Source organism: Hordeum vulgare, chromosome 7H (assembly GCF_904849725.1).
Source record: "Hordeum vulgare subsp. vulgare chromosome 7H, MorexV3_pseudomolecules_assembly, whole genome shotgun sequence".
Classification (NCBI taxonomy): domain Eukaryota; kingdom Viridiplantae; phylum Streptophyta; class Magnoliopsida; order Poales; family Poaceae; genus Hordeum; species Hordeum vulgare.
In genome coordinates, this window is record NC_058524.1 from 543114235 (window position 1) to 543136049 (window position 21815).

At 44.4% G+C, this 21815-nt stretch overlaps 1 protein-coding gene across 1 annotated transcript; it reads left to right on the plus strand.

The window, feature by feature from the left end:
• The first annotated feature begins 318 nt into the window (after positions 1–318).
• On the plus strand, positions 319–5068 carry LOC123409037 (plant UBX domain-containing protein 4-like). The gene is made up of 4 exons (XM_045102034.1): positions 319–935; positions 2977–3262; positions 4277–4372; positions 4456–5068. The coding sequence occupies exons 1-4, from the start codon at positions 358–360 to the stop codon at positions 4846–4848; spliced, it is 1353 nt and encodes a 450-aa protein (XP_044957969.1). The 5' UTR covers positions 319–357; the 3' UTR covers positions 4849–5068.
• The last annotated feature ends 16747 nt before the right edge of the window (positions 5069–21815 follow it).

The window sequence follows — 21815 nt, forward strand, 5'->3', positions numbered from 1 at the left end:
GTAACAGGCCCCCGAGCCACAAGGCCCAGCAAGATCTGTGAGTAACTTTTGCTCCCCCACAAATGAGCTTGGGTGACAGGCTAACGCGACAAAGCCCAGCTATAGAGTTGGAAGAGCTGCCCTTTTATTCTGGATTATGTGAACCAAATAGGCCGAGGTGGGACTAAATCTATATCTGCCAACAAAATTCAAGGCACCAACGGCCTGAACACCTCCCCACCCAAAGCCCAAATAAAGAATCTCGCGGCGCGACGGCCCAAACGATGGAGGACGGTGGTTAAAGTGAGAGGCAAACGCGAGGAGAAGGCTTCCTCCCAAAGCCCTCCAAGCCAGACACACACGGCCGCCGCAGCCGAGATGGCCGCCGGAGATGCCGCCCACGCGCCGCCGGCCGCCGAAGCGCAGTCTCTCGTGGAGTCCTTCTGCGCCGTCACCTCGGCGACCCCCGACGAGGCGGCCTTCTTCCTCGAGGGCCACAACTGGGCCCTCGAGTCCGCCGTTCGCTCCTTCTACGACAACACGGAGGTCGACGCCGATGGCCCCGATCCGGCGCCCCAGCCCCTGCCCCCGCCCCCGCCCCCGGCCTCTGCCGATGGCGCGGACTCCGAGGACGAGGACTACGCGGGCGGCGGCGACAAGGATGAGGACGACGAGGACTACGTGGGCGGCGGCGGTGACGACGACGACGACGAGGATGCCGCCCTCGCCGCTGCGTCCGCGGCGGTGGATGAGAGGAGGAGGAGGAGGCCCGCGAAGAGGCAGAAGAGGAGCCACCAAGCGCGGGGCGGGAGCGAGGGCGCGAGTGGGAGGGGGACTGTGAGGACCCTCTCCGATCTCGGAGGCGGCAAGGGGCGCGCGGGGTCGGACGAAGACGAGGACTCGGACGACGACGAGTGGGCGCCACCCCCTGAGTTGTACACCGGCGGCGAGAGGAGGTCAGTGCTACCCGCATCTCAGGGTTTTGCGATGCCTGCTTCATTTCTAGCTAGATCACGGAGGCAACTCATTTCTAGGGTTTTAGATTGCCTTGTTTTTGGCCTAATTTGTGATCTAGGGGGACTCGCTGCGATTTCAGGGCCCGCTGGGTTTGGGGTGAGATGGAGCGATTGCTAAACGTGCTAAAATTGCTGGGTGCTTTCACGTTTACTATTGTGAATTTCTGGATAACGTTCGGTTCTGTTTACATTTTGGTGAATGCCTGCGCCCTAGGTCTTGTGTAGATACAATATTAGAATCTGTGTGAGAGTTAAATCTTTGGATGGCATGATAGTCAAATGTTGTTGTTCTAGATCACCTGACCTGTTCCTCAGTATTAGTAGCCACAAATTGTTGATCTATTTTGCAATCGTTGCTATAATTATGCAGTGTCCTTGCATAGAGTATGGGTTTGTGTATATCGATATGGCATTACTGGTTTGTGTTTGTGAAGTTACATTTCTCGAGATTTGTGATTTGATTTTGATGTTCAATCACTGGGGAGAAAGCTCTTGAAAAATTTCCTGTATCTTCAGCATACCAATGAGTTGAACTCCTAAGCTAGGAATATGTTTGGATCAGTTTAGTTCGTTGATTTATCCTGCATTTGGGTATTTTCTATTTTGGTTGCAAACAACTTATGTTTTACAATTGCTAGTGTTATTTTTTGGTCCAGCTGTAGTCCTAAAATTACCTGTCTGTTCTTATTGTAGAAGTGCTATAGAAATTTCACTTAGCAGCATGGACAAAAAGTAAGTTCTCAAGTTCTTGGATATTTGTTATAACCTGCTAGGCTACTTTCCAGAACTGAGAAGTGGTTCTCCCTAATATGATATGTTCATAAAGTTCTGATAGTAAGAAGTTTGTGTAATTAAGAAAGAAATCATAACGTGGATAGGATAGTTAGAAACAATTGCCCTGTTTTTTTAAATTATCAGAGATGGATCTCTGAAAATTGTCATGGGATCAACTAGTCCTGATGTTAGCAAGAATGCGAGACAATGCATGAGCCCCAGTAATTGGTAGACTTGTTGGTTACCTACCTAGCTACTCCCTCCATCCGGAAATACTTGTCCGAGGAATGGATGTATCTAGATGTATTTTAGTTCTAGATACATTCATTCCTATTCAATTTTGCGACAAGTAATTCCGGACGGAGAGAGTATTTTGTTTCTTATTGTTGAGTTGGCATGTTCAACTAGATTTAGGTTATTTCTGATGGGTTTTGGTTCGGCATAAATGCCTACGGTTATAATTTCAGTGTTTTATCATATGTTAGCAAGGCATATAGAATGATTTTTTTTACATGGGCTTGGACTTATTCGTGGTGATTATGCATCAGGCAATTTATAGAATCTAGTGGAACCGGGTGATTCCAGGCTGGTTAATCCTGGTAACTAGCTGGAAACTTAAAATTGATTTGATGATTAGATAAATACCCTCGATTTCACGTGTCCTTCTGTTCATTGTTTATAAATAAATCTTCTGCAACAAACTATTCTTCAACTAGACTTCTCAGCAGCATTAATCGTAGTTTTACCTGCTCATTTCGTGTGGTGATTAATATGGATTGCATTCTAGGCTTTATCCCAAACCTACAGAAAACTCAGGCAAGTGCATCCAGGACCCTTGAAAATCTAGGAACCACCCAAAAGAAGTGTCTCAAACTAAGAAATAAATATTTATTTTATATCGTCTGCCATAATATTATGGAAAATGTGATCACGTGGAGAACATATTTAAATTGGCCTGACTTGGTCACTTCTTAGAATTGCTTGCCACTTCCCTCATCGCTGAACTTACCAGGAAGTTAGTCCTGACTAATGGCCTTGGGTGTTGTACATATTTACATAAAATTGTATCACTGATAACATGATTTGTCAGGTGACAGATAATAGGTTGATGCTGTGCAGTCAAGGCTCTTATAAATTGTATAGTGTGCAGCCTTTGTACTTCTATATACTTTCAATAGGCTTATAACTTTCGTATTACTTTGTTCAGCGGAATGGCTGTTAGAGATCGATCCAAACGCAAAAATGTTGCGGATGAGGTTTTCAAGCAAGCTATGAGGAAGGGAGCTAAGCAAGGCCCAGCTCGCCGGCAACCTTCTAGTTCAAGGAGCTTTCCTGGGGCTAGCAGAATTCTAGCAGGTGAAACTGTACAACCTGACGCACCACAGCCACCAGAGGAAATTGTTCACGACATCTACTTCTGGAGCAATGGGTTCACAGTAGACGATGGTCCACTCAGAAGTTTCGACGACCCAGAGCATGCATCCTTTTTAGAGGTAATCAAGAACTCTGATGTGTGCAACTGAGTGTATATGCATTACTGCTTATTATATCTGTCTCATGAACTGATATATGACTTCTGCTATTTCTTTTACTTTTATAATAATGCTTTACGCTCAGCATCCTGTTTACAACCTGGAGTGATAGTTCTGTCTTGAACCTTTTGTCGTTACATGATAATGATTCTGTGTGCAATATCGCATAATAGTGGTTAATCTTTACTCATAAAGATCTGAATTTTGGTAGCAGTTCATTCACTTCTCAAAAGTTATTAGGAATCACCATAGGTGTCATCCATTATATGGAGGATGTAGATATGCTTGATCCGACTAATGTATGGTTTGAGATAATGTTTATAAATTTTGTACAAACTTGTGAATTATAATGGCATACCTGTTTGAACGACTGGCAATATATAGCAAAAAAAATAAAATATGTACGAATGCACGAGCATTTAGCTAATTGATTGAAATAGTTTCTGAGTGAAGAAATCATGTGGATATGAAGCGACCTCTTTCCATGTTGGTAGACGTCAACATTTCTATTTAAGAAACAAACTCAGCTTTGCTTCCATGATGGTGTCTCACAGCTCCTCTTATTTCTGTGATAGTCCCAGCTCAATACATAAAAGGTAGGGATTATGGATATGTTAGTGGTTGGGCAATCTTTTTTTTTCCACTAGGGACATATTTCAGTCCAACAACTTGTTTTGTAGCAAGTTATCATTGTATTGCAGTAGCTTGTCGAGTAAAATAAATCTACATATCATGGCATCCTGATTTCTTGGTTGAAATAGGGAAAGGGAAAAAAAACAGGTAGCTTTATCTGCTATATTTTGTTGGAACTCCTTTGTGTTATATTTACCTTATTATTGCTTATCCCTTGATTGAATCTGTTGATCTTACTCGTAACACTTTCTGTTTGGCTATATTATAAAGTGTGATATCTGCTTGTGCTGAATTGAATGCAAGTAATCGACTTATCTATCTGTTTCTTTTTTGTTTCTCTAGAGCATCAAGAACTCTGAATGCCCAACTGAGCTTGCGCTGGCTGATCGGAGGTCTAAGGTGAATGTAAATCTTATCCGTAAAGAAGAAAAATGTCCTGTAAGTATCTTGTAATTTCTGCAGCACTTCATATGTTCCTCTTAAATGGCCGCTGTCGCAATAACCATAATGCCTCGACGCAGGAGCCAGTCAAGCGCCCTGCTCCATTTCAAGGAGGGGGAAGAACTCTCGCGGCACCTTCTGAAAATTCTGCTCCTTCGGATATCACTCCTGCGTCTGCTGCTGCTGCTGCTGCTAGCACTGCGACCACCACCGCGCCCAAGATTATCACAGTGGACGATTCTCTGCCGTCAACCTCTCTCCAGATCAGGTTTGCAGACGGCAGCCGTGTGGTTGCGCGCTTCAACACAAGCCACACGATCAGTGACGTGCGGGCGTTCATCGACACGACAAGGCCAGGAGAAACAAGCGACTACACGTTACAGGTCGGATTCCCCCCGAAGCCGCTCGACGACGTGACCAAGACCATCGAGGAAGCCGGCGTGGCCAACTGGGTCATCATCCAGAGAGTCTGAGCTCAACAGGCTGTTGACCCCACGTTGTCGAACTCATCATCCGTCCGTCCGTCCCAAGCGTGCACATTTCCTTGCCCTTTTGTCCGTCCCTGAGCTCTCTTGGATTTTAGCTTTTGAGCCAGCCGCCCCTCGGGTATTAAGATTTGTAAAAATCGGCAAGATCTGGGTACCCGTCCGTCTTATTCATCATCTACTATAGCGTAAGTATACTTGGCTTGCACTTGTGCTTCCTGTCCGGTCTGTTGGCAGTCCTTTTGTTCGTGTCTACTAACGGCCTGTCTGGTACGGTCGTGGGACAGGGATGGTTAGCTGCAACGGACGCCCATCATTCATGTTTCGTTGTTTTCATCGAACCGTTGTCCTGACACCGATTGCTATTTGCGAGCGACCGGGGTTAGTTGTTAGAAGGCACTGTTTCTCTCTGACACAGGGTTTTTAAGAGTTAGGGCATGCATAATGATATTATCTTAGAAATGTCATGAAGGAGAGAAAACTCATAAAACAAGTTTTGTCTTCTTTTATTAAGAAAAAACAAGAGATGATCTTTTAACATAATATGTCTCATCATGTTTTTAGAAATAACTAGTTATCGAAGATAAAACTAAAAGATAATTCATTATGAGATATTTTTTATCATCTCTAAGTTAAAGTAAAACTTTAGATAAAACTATCTTATCAATCATTGTACATACCCTTGTAATACAAGAAAAGTCCTGACCCGGTGCTGTGTGCCTGTGTTTCGTACCAGAAGTCGGAGGCAAAGGATCGCCTTTCTGAACTGATCGAATCGAGTGACGAAAAAGGCCCACACCTAATTATCTGACCTGCACTGGCCGGTGGAGTCATCTAACAGCAAAGTAGGTTCATCATCTGCCTCCTCCGATTTGGCGTGTACTAGTGATGGCATATAAATACAGTTGCCTCACAATAAAAAATAATTGAAGACATTACATCGATTTCTTTCTCTTCAATAAAAGCTATAATTAATGGGCATCATCAAGGAAAATAAAATAAAAAATTTAATACACATGCATCTGTAGCTTTTGCATCGGACCATAGTTTTTTTCCTCAAGCACCCGCCGTTTAGGATCTCGCTATACTATATGCACTATTTGAGATCAAATGAAACAAATGATCAAACTATCTTTTATTCATGATGAATGAACACTTATGTACAATGGTAAGAGTCGTCTCCTAGCGATGCGATGGTTCACAGAGATGTTGTTCCAGGAACTGCCGTGACGGTTACTGGAAGTGTGCCACCGCACATGTTCAAAGGAGCGGAGATTATTCCCTAATATCTAAGGGTTCATTTTTAACACCCCCCCCATAATCACCGCTTGATCGCGTGACAGTTCATCATCCTATTAAGTCTTCTTCAAAAACCCTGTGGGAAAAAAGTGAGGAGTTGTGTGTTTGATATGTTGCTAAAACTTCTATAAACCCAGTAAAAAAATATAAGGAGAAAAATGATGCAATATACAATGGTTATTGTCTCTTTTAACTCAACATGAGAAAACTCATAGAATTAAGAGGACAATAAATAAGTCGTATATACTTACCTAAAAACCCGGTGGAGAAAACTAAAAGTATGGCATATGATCTCATGTTGATATTACCTCATTAAAAACCTTTATGAGAACCTAAATAATAAACTCATAAAGAAAAACAAAGTATAATATGATGCATTGAACATGAATAATTCAGGAAGATACTTTCCCTAATTCTTGTAAATTTCGAAGCCGTCACATACCAATTCTATGAACATATTTCTCGAATGTAAAAGTTGGTAGAGACTTCGTGAGAAAACCAGTCACATGATTTGATTTGCAAGATATGCAATATAGTGATGTTGCTTATTGTGTAACATGTTTGCGTCTGAACAATACAAGAAACATTATCTTTGAGATAATGGTTGGTGGATGTAGCCACGAGATCTGTTTTAAAGACTCTCATGAGATGGCTACCACACCTAGTAGGAACACAAAACTTGTCTACGATCTGACATAGTAGGGATCTGATCGATGCATCCAACGATATTGTTGTACGAATTTCTGTGAAACTGAAAGATTATGACAAAATGTTTGATGCATTGAAGATATCGAAAGATATTCTTCAGTCTCAACCAATTGTGTATGGTGGATCCAATGCATGAACTGCGATATGGAACCTGTAAGAGCATAGTTTATCCTAAGTAGTTTTGGTGGTTGATGACGATGGCCCTTGCGGACTAACCGTGTGCATTAAACTTTCAGAGAATTGTAAGGAGGCACGAGACGGTTATTTCCCCTCGGTGGTTGAAATAGAAGACAATGCTTAGTTATCGATTTAGTGTTGGTGGGATTGAGTCATAGGTAAACCCGTACTATCAAGAGGGGATCCGCGTATGGAAAGGTTGGGTGGAAAAAACTTACACACACTTGCACCCCCATTCGATTCCCGGAGCAATGGAGCCTTCTGTTGGGGAACGTTGCATGGGAAACAAAAAATTTCCTATACACACAAAGACCTATCATGGTGATGATCATCTACGAGAGGGAGATCGGATCTACATACCCTTGTAGATCGCTAAGCGGGAAGCGTTAAGAAACGCGGTTGATGTAGTGGAACGTCTTCGCGATCCAAATCGCCGCCGTCCCAAGATCCGTCCTGATCTAGTACCGAACGGACGGCACCTCCGCGTTCAGCACACGCACAACTCGATGACAATCTCCGCCTTCTTGATCCAACAAGAGAGACGGGGAAGTAAATGAGTTCTCCGGCAGTGTGACAGCGCGTCGGTGATGGTGGTGATCTATTCCTGGAGGGCTTCACCTAAGCACCGCAGAAATCCGATCTAGAGGAAGAACTACAAACTAGAGAGAGGGTAGCACGTGGCTGAAATTGTGTGTCTCAAAAACCCTCAATACCTCTAGTATATATAGGAGGGAGGGAGGGGAGGAGGCAGCCTAAAACCCTCAAGGTTTGGCCGAAATTGGAGGTGGAGGAGTCCTACTCCAATCCTACTAGGAGTAGGATTCCTTCTTTCCACTTGGAAACCCATTCCACCTTTTCCACCTTTGGGTTTTTCGCCTCCCGAACTTCATGGGCCTTAGTGGGAGCTTATGTCAGCTCACTACGGGCAGGTTTGTATCCTCCCACAGCCCATAAGGCCCCTCAGGGCGTGACAACCCTCCCGATGGTCTCAGGTACCCTCCCGGCACTCCCGGTACACTATCGACGAGCCCAAAACTTTTTCGGTGACCAAAACAGGACTTTCTATATATCAATATTTACCTCCGGACCATTCCGGAGCTCCTCGTGATGTACGAGATCTCATCCGGGACTCCGAACAACTTTCGGTTACCAACACCTATAACTCAAATATACTGAAACATCACCGAACCTTAAGTGTGCAGACCCTGCGGGTTCAAGACCTATGCAGACATGACCGAGACACCTCTACGGTCAATAAGCAGTAGCGGGACCTAGATGCCCATATTGGCTCCTACATATTCTACGAAGATCTTTATCGGTTGAACCTCTATGTCAAGGATTCATATAATCCCGTATACCATTCCCTTTGTCCTTCGGTATGTTACTTGCCCGAGATTCGATCGTCGGTATCTACATACCTATTTCAATCTCGTTACCGGAAAGTATCTTTACTCGTTCCGTAATACAAGATCCCGTGACTAACTCTTTAGTCACATTGCTTGCAAGGCTTGTATGTGATGTTGTATTACCGAGTGGGCCCCGAGATACCTCTCCATCACACGGAGTGATAAATCCCAGTCTTGATCCATGCTAACTCAACGAACACCTCCTGAGATGCCTGTAGAGTACCTTTATAGTCACCCATTAACGTTGCGACGTTTTATACACACAAGGCATTCCTCCGGTGTCAGTGAGTTACATGATCTCATTGTTGGGGAACGTCGCATGGGAAACAAAAAATTTCCTACGCGCACGAAGACCTATCATGGTGATGTCCATCTACGAGAGGGGATGAGTGATCTACGTACCCTTGTAGATCGTACAGCAGAAGTGTTAGAGAACGCGGTTGATGTAGTGGAACATCCTCACGTCCCTCGATCCGCCCCGCGAACAATCCCGCGATCAGTCCCACGATCTAGTACCGAACGGACGGCACCTCCGCGTTCAGCACACGTACAGCTCGACGATGATCTCGGCCTTCTTGATCCAGCAAGAGAGACGGAGAGGTAGAAGAGTTCTCCGGCAGCGTGACGGCGCTCTGGAGGTTGGTGATGATCTTGTCTCAGCAGGGCTCCGCCCGAGCTCCGCAGAAACGCGATCTAGAGGAAAAACTATGGAGGTATGTGGTCGGGCAGCCGTGAGAAAGTCGTCTCAAATCAGCCCTAATTGCTCCATATATATAGGAGGAGGGAGGGGGGGCCTTGCCTTGGGGTCCAAGGACCCCCAAGGAGTCAGCCGAGCCAAGGGGGGGAGGACTCCCCCCCAAACCGAGTTGGACTTGGTTTGGTGGGAGGAGTCCCCCTCCCTTCCCACTTCCTCCCTCTTTTTTTTTTTCTTTCCTTTGATTTCTTATTCTTGGTGCATAGGTCCCCTTGGGGCTGTCCCACCAGCCCACTAAGGGCTGGTGTGTCTCCCCAAAGCCTATGGGCTTCCCCGGGGTGGGTTGCCCCCCCGGTGAACTCCCGGAACCCATTCGTCATTCCCGGTACATTCCCGGTAACTCCGAAAACCTTCCGGTAATCAAATGAGGTCATCCTATATATCAATCTTCGTTTCCGGACCATTCCGGAAACCCTCGTGACGTCCGTGATCTCATCCGGGACTCCGAACAACATTCGGTAACCAACCATATAACTCAAATACGCATAAAACAACGTCGAACCTTAAGTGTGCAGACCCTGCGGGTTCGAGAACTATGTAGACATGACCCGAGAGACTCCTCGGTCAATATCCAATAGCGGGACCTGGATGCCCATATTGGATCCTACATATTCTACGAAGATCTTATCGTTTGAACCTCAGTGCCAAGGATTCGTATAATCCCGTATGTCATTCCCTTTGTCCTTCGCTATGTTACTTGCCCGAGATTCGATCGTCAGTATCCGCATACCTATTTCAATCTCGTTTACCGGCAAGTCTCTTTACTCGTTCCGTAATACAAGATCCCGCAACTTACACTAAGTTACATTGCTTGCAAGGCTTGTGTGTGATGTTGTATTACCGAGTGGGCCCCGAGATACCTGTCCGTCATACGGAGTGACAAATCCCAGTCTTGATCCATACTAACTCAACTAACACCTTCGGAGATACCTGTAGAGCATCTTTATAGTCACCCAGTTACGTTGCGACGTTTGATACACACAAAGCATTCCTCCGGTGTCAGTGAGTTATATGATCTCATGGTCATAGGAATAAATACTTGACACGCAGAAAACAGTAGCAACAAAATGACACGATCAACATGCTACGTCTATTAGTTTGGGTCTAGTCCATCACATGATTCTCCTAATGATGTGATCCCGTTATCAAGTGACAACACTTGCCTATGGCCAGGAAACCTTGACCATCTTTGATCAACGAGCTAGTCAACTAGAGGCTTACTAGGGACAAGTGTTTTGTCTATGTATCCACACAAGTATTGTGTTTCCAATCAATACAATTATAGCATGGATAATAAACGATTATCATGAACTAAGAAATATAATAATAACTAATTTATTATTGCCTCTAGGGCATATTTCCAACAGTCTCCCACTTGCACTAGAGTCAATAATCTAGTTCACATCACCATGTGATTCCAACGAATCCAACACCCATATAGTTCTGGGGTCTGATCACGTCTTGCTCGTGAGAGAGGTTTCAGTCAACGGTTCTGAAACTTTCAGATCCGTGTGTTCTTTACAAATCTTTATGTCATCTTATAGATGCTGCTACTACGTGCTATTTGGAAATGCTCCAAATATCTACTCTACTATACGAATCCGTTTCACTACTCATAGTTATTCGGATTAGTGTCAAAGCTTGCATCAACGTAACCCTTTACGACGAACTCTTCAACCACCTCCATAATCGAGAAAAAAATCCTTAGTCCATTAGTTACTAAGGATAAATTTTGACTGCTGCTAGTGATTCAATCATGGATCACTCTCTGTACCCTCAACAGACTTTGAGTCAAGGCACACATCAGGTGCGGTACTCAGCATGGCATACTTTAGAGTCTACGACTAAGGCATAGAAGACGACCTTCGTCTATTCTCTTTATTCTGCCGTGGTCGGGTTTTGAGTCTTACTCAAATTCATACCTCACAACGCAACCAAGAACTCCTTCTTTGCTGATCTATTTTGAACTCCTTCAAAACTTGTCAAGGCATGCATTTTGTTGAAACTTCTATTAAGCGTTTTGATCTATCTCCATAGATCTTGATGCTCAATGTTCAAGTAGCTCATTCCAGGTATTCCTTTGAAAAACCTTTCAAACAACCTTGTATGCTTTACAGAAATTCTACATTACTTCTTATCCACAATATGTCAACCACATATACTTATCAGAAATTCTATAGTGCTCCTACTCACTTCTTTGGAAATACAAGTTTCTCATAAACCTTGTACACACCCAAAATCTTTGATCATCTCATCAAAGTGCTTATTCCAACTCCGAGATGCTTGCACCAGTCCATTGAAGGATCGCTGGAGTTTGCATACTTGTTAGTATCCTTAGGATCGACAAAACCTCCTGGTTGTATCACATACAATGTTTGCTCAAGGAAACCGTCGAGGAAACAATGTTTTGACATCCTACGTGCAATATTTCATAAATAATGCAGCAACTACTAACATAATTCTAACAGACTTTTAGCATCGCTACGAGTGAGAAAGTCTCATCATAGTCAACTGTTTGATCTTGTCGGAAACATTTTTGCGACAAGTCGAGCTTTTCTTAATAGTGACTAATCACCATCATCGTCTGTCTTCCTTTTAAAGATCCATCTCTACTCAATAGTCTTATGACCGTCAAGTAGTTCTTCCAAAGTCTACACTTTGTTTCATACATGGATCCTCTCTCGGATTTCATGGCTTCCAGCCATTTGTCGGAATCTGGGCCCACCATCGCTTTCTCCATAACTCGTAGGTTCACTGTTGCTCAACAACATGACCTCCAAGACAGGGTTACCGTACTACTCTGTAGCAGTACGCGACCTTGTCGACCTACGAGGTTTGTAGTAACTTGATTCGAAGCTCAATGATCACCATCATCATCTTCCACTTCAATTGGTGTAGGCGCCACAGGAACAACTTCCTACGCCCTGCTACACACTGGTTGAAGTGATGGTTCAGTAACCTCATCAAGTTCTACTACCCTCCCACTCAATTCTTTCGAGAGAAACCTTTCCTCGAGAAAGGATCCGTTTCTAGAAACAAACATTTTGCTTTCGGATCTGAGATAGGAGATGTACCCAACTGTTTTGGATATCCTATGAAGATGCATTTATCCGCTTTGGGTTCGAGCTTATCAGACTGAAACTTTTTCACATAAGTGTCAAAGCCCCAAACTTTCAAGAAACGACAGTTTAGATTTCTCTAAACCTCAGTCTATACTGTGTCATCTCAACGGAAATACGCGGTGCCCTATTTAAAGTGAATGCGGTTGTCTCTAATGCATAACCCATAAACGATAGTGGTAATTCGATAAGAGACATCATAGCATGCACCATACTAAATAGTGCGTGGCTATGACGTTCAGACACATCATCACACTATGATGTTCCAGGTGGCATGAACTGTGAATCAATTTCCACATTGTCTTAACTGTGTACCAAAAACTCGTAACTCAGATATTCATTTCTATGATCATATCGTAGACAGTTCATCCTCTTGTTACGACGAACTTCACTCTGAAACGGAATTGAACTTTTCAATATTTCAAACTTGTGATTCATTAAGTAAATACTCTTGTATCTACTCAAGTCGTCAGTGAAGTAAGAACATAATGATATCCACTGCGTGCCTCAGCACTCATTGGACTGCATACATCAAAATGTATCACTTCCAACAAGTTACTATCTTGTTTCATCTCAATGAAAACAAGGCCTTGCTCATGTGGTATGATTTGCTTGTCACTAGTGATTCGAAATCAGGTGAGTAAAGATCCATCAGCATGGACCCTCTTCATGCAATTTATACTAACATGACTCAAGCGGCAGTGCCACAAGTAAGTGGTACTATCATCATTAACTCGTATCTTTTGGCACCAATGTGTAACACTACAATCGAGATTCAATAAACCATTGAAGGTGATTATTCAAGCAAATAGAGTAACCATTATTCTCTTTGAATGAATATTCGTATTGCAATAAACACGATCCAATCATGTTCATGCTTAACGCAAGCACCAAATAACAATTATTTAGGTTCAACACCAATCCCGATGGTAGAGGGAGCGTGCGACGTTTGATCATATCAACCTTGGAAACACTTCCAACACGTATCGTCACCTCGCCTTTAGCTAGTCTCCGTTTATGCCGTAGCTTTCATTTCGCGTTACTAATCACTTAGCAACCGAACCGGTATCCAATACCCTCGTGCTACTAGGAGTACTAGTAAAGTACACATCAACATTATGTATATCAAATATACTTCTCTCGACTTTTGCCAGCCTTCTTATCTACCAAGTATCTAGAGTTGCTCCGCCTCAGTGACTGTTCCCCTTATTACAGAAGCACTTAGTCTCGGGTTTGGGTTTAATCTTGGGTCTCTTCATTAGCGCAACAACTGTTTTGCCGTTTCACGAAGTATCCCTTCTAGCCCTTGCCTTTTTTTGAAACTTAGTGGTTTTACAAACCATCAACTATTGACGCTCCTTCTTGATTTCTACTTTCGCAGTGTCAAACATCGCGAATCGCTCAAGGATCATTGTATCTATCCTTGATATGTTATAGTTCATCACGAAGCTCTCACAGCTTGGTGGCAGTGACTTTGGAGAACCATCACTATCTCATCTGGAAGATTAACTCCCACTTGATTCAAGTGATTGTCGTACTCAGACAATCTGAGCACACGCTCAACGATTGAGCTTTTTTCCTTTACTTTGTGGACAAAGAATCTTGTTTGGAGGTCTCGTACCTCTTAACAAGGGCACAAGCATGAAATCACAATTTCATCTCTTTAGAACATCACTTATGTTCCGTGACGTTTTACAACGTTTTCGGCGCCTTGCTTCTAAGCCATTAAGTACTTTGTACTGAACTATCGTGTAGTCATCAGAAACGTGTATGTCGGATGTTCACAGCATCCACAGACGACGCTCGAGGTGCAGCACACCGAGTGGTGCATTAAGGACATAAGCCTTCTGCGCAGCAACGAGGACAATCCTCGGTTTTACAGACTTAGTCTGCAAAGTTTGCTACTATTAACTTTCAACTAAATTTCTCTAGGAACATATAAAAATAGTAGAGCTATAGCGCAAGCTACATCGTAATTCGCAAAGACCATTAGACTATGTTCATGACAATTAGTTCAATTAATCATATTACTTAAGAACTCCCACTCAAAAAGTACATCTCTCTAGTCATTTGAGTGGTACATGATCCAAATCCGCTATCTCAAGTCCGATCATCACGTGAGTCGAGAATAGTTTCAGTGGTAAGCATCTCTATGCTAATCATATCAACTATACGATTCATGCTCGACCTTTCGGTCTCATGTGTTCTGAGGCCATGTCTGCACATGCTAGGCTCGTCAAGCTTAACCCGAGTGTTCCGCGTGCGCAACTGTTTTGCACCCGTTGTATGTGAACGTTGAGTCTATCACACCCGATCATCACGTGGTGTCTCGAAACGACGAACTGTAGCAACGGTGCACAGTCGGGGAGAACACAATTTCGTCTTGAAATTTTAGTGAGAGATCACCTCATAATGCTACCGTCGTTCTAAGCAAAAAAAAGGTGCATAAAAGGATTAACATCACATGCAATTCATAAGTGACATGATATGGCCATCATCACGTGCTTCTTGATCTCCATCACCAAAGCACCGGCACGATCTTCTTGTCACCGGCGTCACACCATGATCTCCATCATCATGATCTCCATCAACGTGTCGCCATCGGGGTTGTCGTGCTACTCATGCTATTACTACTAAAGCTACGTCCTAGCAAAAAAGTAAACGCATCTGCAAGCACAAACGTTAGTATAAAGACAACCCTATGGCTCCTGCCGGTTGCCGTACCATCGACGTGCAAGTAGATATTTCTATTACAACATGATCATCTCATACATCCAATATATCACATCACATCGTTGGCCATATCACATCACAATCATACCCTGCAAAAACAAGTTAGACGTCCTCTAATTTTGTTGTTGCATGTTTTACGTGGTGACCAAGGGTATCTAGTAGGATCGCATCTTACTTACGCAAACACCACAACGGAGATATCTGAGTTGCTATTTAACCTCATCCAAGGACCTCCTCGGTCAAATCCGATTCAACTAAAGTTGGAGAAACCGTCACTTGCCAGTCATCTTTGAGCAAAATGGGTTACTCGTAACGATGAAACCAGTCTCTCGTAAGCGTACGAGTAATGTCGGTCCAAGCCGCTTCAATCCAACAATACCGCGGAATCAAGAAAATACTAAGGAGGGCAGCAAAACGCACATCACCGTCCACAAAAACTTTTGTGTTCTACTCGAGAAGACATCTACGCATGAACCTAGCTCATGATGCCACTGTTGGGGAACGTCGCATGGGAAACAAAAATTTTCCTACGCGCACGAAGACCTATCATGGTGATGTCCATCTACGAGAGGGGATGAGTGATCTACGTACCCTTGTAGATCGTACAGCAGAAGCGTTAGAGAACGCGGTTGATGTAGTGGAACGTCCTCGGTATGTTACTTGCCCGAGATTCGATCGTCGGTATCTACATACCTATTTCAATCTCGTTACCGGAAAGTATCTTTACTCGTTCCGTAATACAAGATCCCGTGACTAACTCTTTAGTCACATTGCTTGCAAGGCTTGTATGTGATGTTGTATTACCGAGTGGGCCCCGAGATACCTCTCCATCACACGGAGTGATAAATCCCAGTCTTGATCCATGCTAACTCAACGAACACCTCCTGAGATGCCTGTAGAGTACCTTTATAGTCACCCATTAACGTTGCGACGTTTTATACACACAAGGCATTCCTCCGGTGTCAGTGAGTTACATGATCTCATTGTTGGGGAACGTCGCATGGGAAACAAAAAATTTCCTACGCGCACGAAGACCTATCATGGTGATGTCCATCTACGAGAGGGGATGAGTGATCTACGTACCCTTGTAGATCGTACATCAGAAGTGTTAGAGAACGCTGTTGATGTAGTGGAACGTCCTCACGTCCCTCGATCCGCCCCGCGAACAATCCCGCGATCAGTCCCACGATCTAGTACCGAACGGACGACACCTCCGCGTTCAGCACACGTACAGCTCGACGATGATCTCGGCCTTCTTGATCCAGCAAGAGAGACGGAGAGGTAGAAGAGTTCTCCGGCAGCGTGACGGCGCTCCGGAGGTTGGTGATGACCTTGTCTCAGCAGGGCTCCGCCCGAGCTCCGCAGAAACGCGATCTAGAGGAAAAACTATGGAGGTATGTGGTCGGGCAGCCGTGAGAAAGTCGTCTCAAATCAGCCCTAATTGCTCCATATATATAGGAGGAGGGAGGGGGGGCCTTGCCTTGGGGTCCAAGGACCCCCAAGGAGTCGGCCGAGCCAAGGGGGGGAGGACTCCCCCCCAAACCGAGTTGGACTTGGTTTGGTGGGAGGAGTCCCCCTCCCTTCCCACTTCCTCCCTCTTTTTTTTTCTTTCCTTTGATTTCTTATTCTTGGTGCATAGGTCCCCTTGGGGCTGTCCCACCAGCCCACTAAGGACTGGTGTGTCTCCCCAAAGCCTATGGGCTTCCCCGGGGTGGGTTGCCCCCCCGGTGAACTCCCGGAACCCATTCGTCATTCCCGGTACATTCCCGGTAACTCCGAAAACCTTCCGGTAATCAAATGAGGTCATCCTATATATCAATCTTCGTTTCCGGACCATTCCGGAAACCCTCGTGACGTCCGTGATCTCATCCAGGACTCCGAACAACATTCGGTAACCAACCATATAACTCAAATACGCATAAAACAACGTCGAACCTTAAGTGTGCAGACCCTGCGGGTTCGAGAACTATGTAGACATGACCCGAGAGACTCCTCGGTCAATATCCAATAGCGGGACCTGGATGCCCATATTGGATCCTACATATTCTACGAAGATCTTATCGTTTGAACCTCAGTGCCAAGGATTCGTATAATCCCGTATGTCATTCCCTTTGTCCTTCGGTATGTTACTTGCCCGAGATTCGATCGTCAGTATCCGCATACCTATTTCAATCTCGTTTACCGGCAAGTCTCTTTACTCATTCTGTAATACAAGATCCCGCAACTTACACTAAGTTACATTGCTTGCAAGGCTTGTGTGTGATGTTGTATTACCGAGTGGGCCCCGAGATACCTCTCCGTCATACGGAGTGACAAATCCCAGTCTTGATCCATACTAACTCAACTAACACCTTCGGAGATACCTGTAGAGCATATTTATAGTCACCCAGTTACGTTGCGACGTTTGATACACACAAAGCATTCCTCCGGTGTTAGTGAGTTATATGATCTCATGGTCATAGGAATAAATACTTGACACGCAGAAAACAGTAGCAACAAAATGACACGATCAACATGCTACGTCTATTAGTTTGGGTCTAGTCCATCACATGATTCTCCTAATGATGTGATCCCGTTATCAAGTGACAACACTTGCCTATGGCCAGGAAACCTTGACCATCTTTGATCAACGAGCTAGTCAACTAGAGGCTTACTAGGGACAGTGTTTTGTCTATGTATCCACACAAGTATTGTGTTTCCAATCAATACAATTATAGCATGGATAATAAACGATTATCATGAACTAAGAAATATAATAATAACTAATTTATTATTGCCTCTAGGGCATATTTCCAACACTCATGGTCATAGGAATGATTACTTGACATGTAGAAAACAATAGCAACAAATATGCTACGTTTATAGTTTGGGTCTTGTCCATCACATCATTCTCCTAATGATGTGATCCCGTCATCAAGTGACAACACTTGTCTATGGCTAGGAAACCTTAACCATCCTTGATCAATAGGCTAGTCAACTAGAGACTCACTAGGGACATAGTTTTGTCTATATATCCACACATGTATTTATGTTTCCATTCAATACAGTTATAGCATGGATAATAAATGATTATCTTGAAACAGGAAATATATTAATAACTATTTTATTATTGCCTCTATGGCATATTTCCAACACATTCTTGATGTGCCCAGATGTTGTATAAGTGGAAGTACCGCTCTAGGGAGCGGTAGTGACGCTCCAGCGGTACTGCCGCGCTCGAGGGCCGGTCTCACTTTCGCTTATATTTTGTGTCTCGTATCGTGAGGGCATTTTTCATTTTTGAGTGAAAGTACCATTTGGGGGGGGGGGAGCGGTAGTACCACTTCAGCGGTACTTCCGCCCTCCCCTATCGCACCCACTTCCGCTTAATATTTTTGTCTGGTATCGTTAGTCCCTTTCGTCGTTGCTATGCGGAAGTACCACCCGGTTGTGGGCGGTAGTACCGCTCTGGCAGAACTACCACCCCTCCGGCTGTGTGTTGTCGCCTGTGGTGGCCGGTACTTCCGTGCAAGCAGAAGTACCCACCCTGCATGGTACTACCGCTTAGCTGCGACTTTGGGAAGAACAACAACCTGTTTTCCTCCCGCTATATATAGAGGTCTTCTTCTCCGAGGACACCTCACATTTTCCCTCTCCAAGCTCCATTCCTTCTCAGAAGCTCAAACTTTCCCGACCTCTCTCCCTAGCCATCGATTCTTGTTGATGCTGTAGGGTTTGGAGGAGAAGGCCTTGATCCACATTTTCACCAAGAGAAAAGTTGCCCCCCATTAATCCCTCACGGATCTTGTTACTCTTGGGTGTTTAAGCACCCTAGAGGGAAGAGATCACCTCAAAGCCATAGTCCATTGTGGTGAAGCTTCATGGTTTGGTTGGGAGCCTCCAATTCAGTTGTGAAGGTTGCCCCGGCCTTGTTTGTAAAGGTCCGGTCGCCGCCTTCAAGGGCACCACTTAGTGGAATCACGACATATCGCATTGTGTGAGGCATGAGGAGAATACGGTGGCCTTAGTGGCATCTTGGGGAGCATTGTGCCTCCACATAACTCCAACGGAGCCGTACTTTCCCTCAAAGGGAAGGAACTTCGGAAACACATCCTCCTCTTCATCAGTTCCACTTGTGGTTACTTCTTACCTTTACTTGTATTAATTACTTACTTGTTATTGTTGTTGCTACCATCATATAAGTTGCTGATACGTCCCAAACGTATCAATAATTTCTGCTTGTTCCATAATATTTTGGGTGACATTGTTATACGTTTTGCTACACTTTTATATAATTTTGCACATATTTGGACTAACCTACTAACTCAGTGCATCCAATGCCAGTTTCTGTCTTCTGATGTCTATTTTGTAGGAGATTTTACCCAATTTTCCGAAGCCCAAAAAATTCCAGGAAAAGTATATAAAAAATCAGCGAAACAAAAGCTTCCAGATCACCGAAGATGGGCCACAGCGAGGCCAGGGGCTGCCCAGGCGACCTGCTAGCGCGGCCAGGCCCTAGGTCGCGCCAGGAGGCAGCCTAGGTAGGCCCCACCTCCTTCGGTGACCTCCTTTGGCCTATATTTAGAGTCCCGAGAGGAAACCCTTCCACAACTTCCAGAATCGCTAATTTATCCATCGTTCCGCCGCCGCGGCGCTTCGGAGATCGGGAGCGTCAGGAGACATCTTCCTGACACCCTGCCGGAGGGAGGATTGACATCCGGGAGCTTCTCCACCGCCATGGACGCTTCCCGGACGTGCCGTGAGTAGTCCTCCTTGGACCATGGGTCCATGACCAGTAACTATGTGATGTCTTCTCTCAAATCTTGTGCTTCAATGGTTAGTCCTTGTGAGCTGCCCTACATGATCAAGGCATCTATGTAATTCTCTTGCTATTGCTATGCTCAGTTTGTTGGGACCCGATGGATTATGAGATTATGTTCAGATTGTTATGAGTTATATATTTGATTATCCTTTTATATTATGTTCCTTAGTGATTCATGCATGTTTTCCGTTGCTATTTATTGATTTGGCTAAGTAATAGATTGTAACTCCAAGAGGGAGCGTTATGCATGATTGTGGGTTCATGCCCCTCGATGTCTAGCTTGAGTGGCAAAAACATGAGACTAGGGGATGTGATGTTGCCACCAGGGAGAAAACAACGGTGCTTGTGACCACGGTTGCAAGGATTGTTTACCTTACGCATAGTTCATTAATGCAGTTGTCCATCGCTTTGAGTTTACACATTGGGTGGGGCTCGCAACTTAATACCGGAGGGATGTTCTGGATAGATATCTCTAGGTGGATGATTAGTAATTAGATGCTTTGCAAACTACAAGGCCGGAGAGATTGACAACCTCTCTGTACTCGTTGGGAGTAAAGTTATTTTTTGTGTGTGCAGGTCCACGTCTTCTGCTAGCGCCAGGGTGGAAGACACCTACTTGTTGATCCTAGGAGTCCTCCTGGTTCGATAAACCTTACAGTATTTGTGTGAGGGAAAGTTTGCTGCTGACTACATCTCAACCTTCCACTTGGGGTAACCAACGAGGTGCGAAAAGTATATACATCATCACATCATCATTTGCTCACTTAGTTGCATATCTAGACAACCTATTTGTTGCTAAACTTAATTTGTTAGAGAAAAACTTAAAATTGTTAGTTGCCTATTCACCCCCTCTAGTCAACCATATCGATCCTTTCAGTTGGTATCATAGCTACGTCTCTTTATTAAGGGTTTCACCACCAAAAGAGTATGGCCGACGACGAGGAACATGTTGTGGATTTCCCCGAGGCAGCGGTTGTGAACTCGGTCACCTGAGAGGATCTAAATGAGGCTATGTCCACCTGTAGATCCTCAATGTCTATTGAGGTAAAAAACATGCTCAATGATTTCTTTGATGGCTTCAAACTATCTGCCGATCCATTGCATGTGGTTAATCCCATATCTTTGGATTCGAGGACCAACTCCAAAAAGAAAAATGCCAATAGTGACAGAATTAAATTGCCTCAAGGAACGAGTGGGCGCAAATACCTTTGCCTCGGTTCCTCCTCTCGTGGTCTATGGAGGACCAGTTCACCCACCGTATATTATTAACCTCGGCCCCCCTGATGACCCACAAGTATAGGGGATCAATCGTAGTCCTTTCGATAAATAAGAGTGTCGAACCTAACGAGGAGCAGAAGGCTCTGATAAATGGATTTCAGCAAGGTAATAACTGCAAGCACTGAAAGTAGCGGTAACAAGTGATTGTGTAGCGAGGTGAAACGTAGCAAGCAAAGAGTAACAAGTAACAAGTAGTAGCAACGGTGCAGCAAGTGGCCCAATCGCTTTTGTAGCAAGGGACAAGCCTGAACAAAGTCTTATAGGAGGAAAAACGCTCCCAAGGACACACGGGAATTTCTGTCATGCTAGTTTCATCATGTTCATATGATTCGCGTTCGTTACTTTGATAGTTTGATATGTGGGTGGACCGGCGCTTGGGTACTGCCCTTACTTGGACAAGCATCCCACTTATTATTAACCTCTCTCGCAAGCATCCACAACTACAAAAGAAGAATTAAGACAAAGTCTAACCATAGCATTAAACTAGTGGATCCAAATCAACCCCTCACGAAGCAACGCATAGACTAGGGTTTAAGCTTCTGTCACTCCAGCAACCCATCATCTACTTACTACTTCCCAATGCCTTCCTCTAGGCCCAAATATGGTGAAGTGTTATGTAGTAGACGTTCACATAACACCACTAGAGGAAAAACAACATACAACATATCAAAATACCAAAC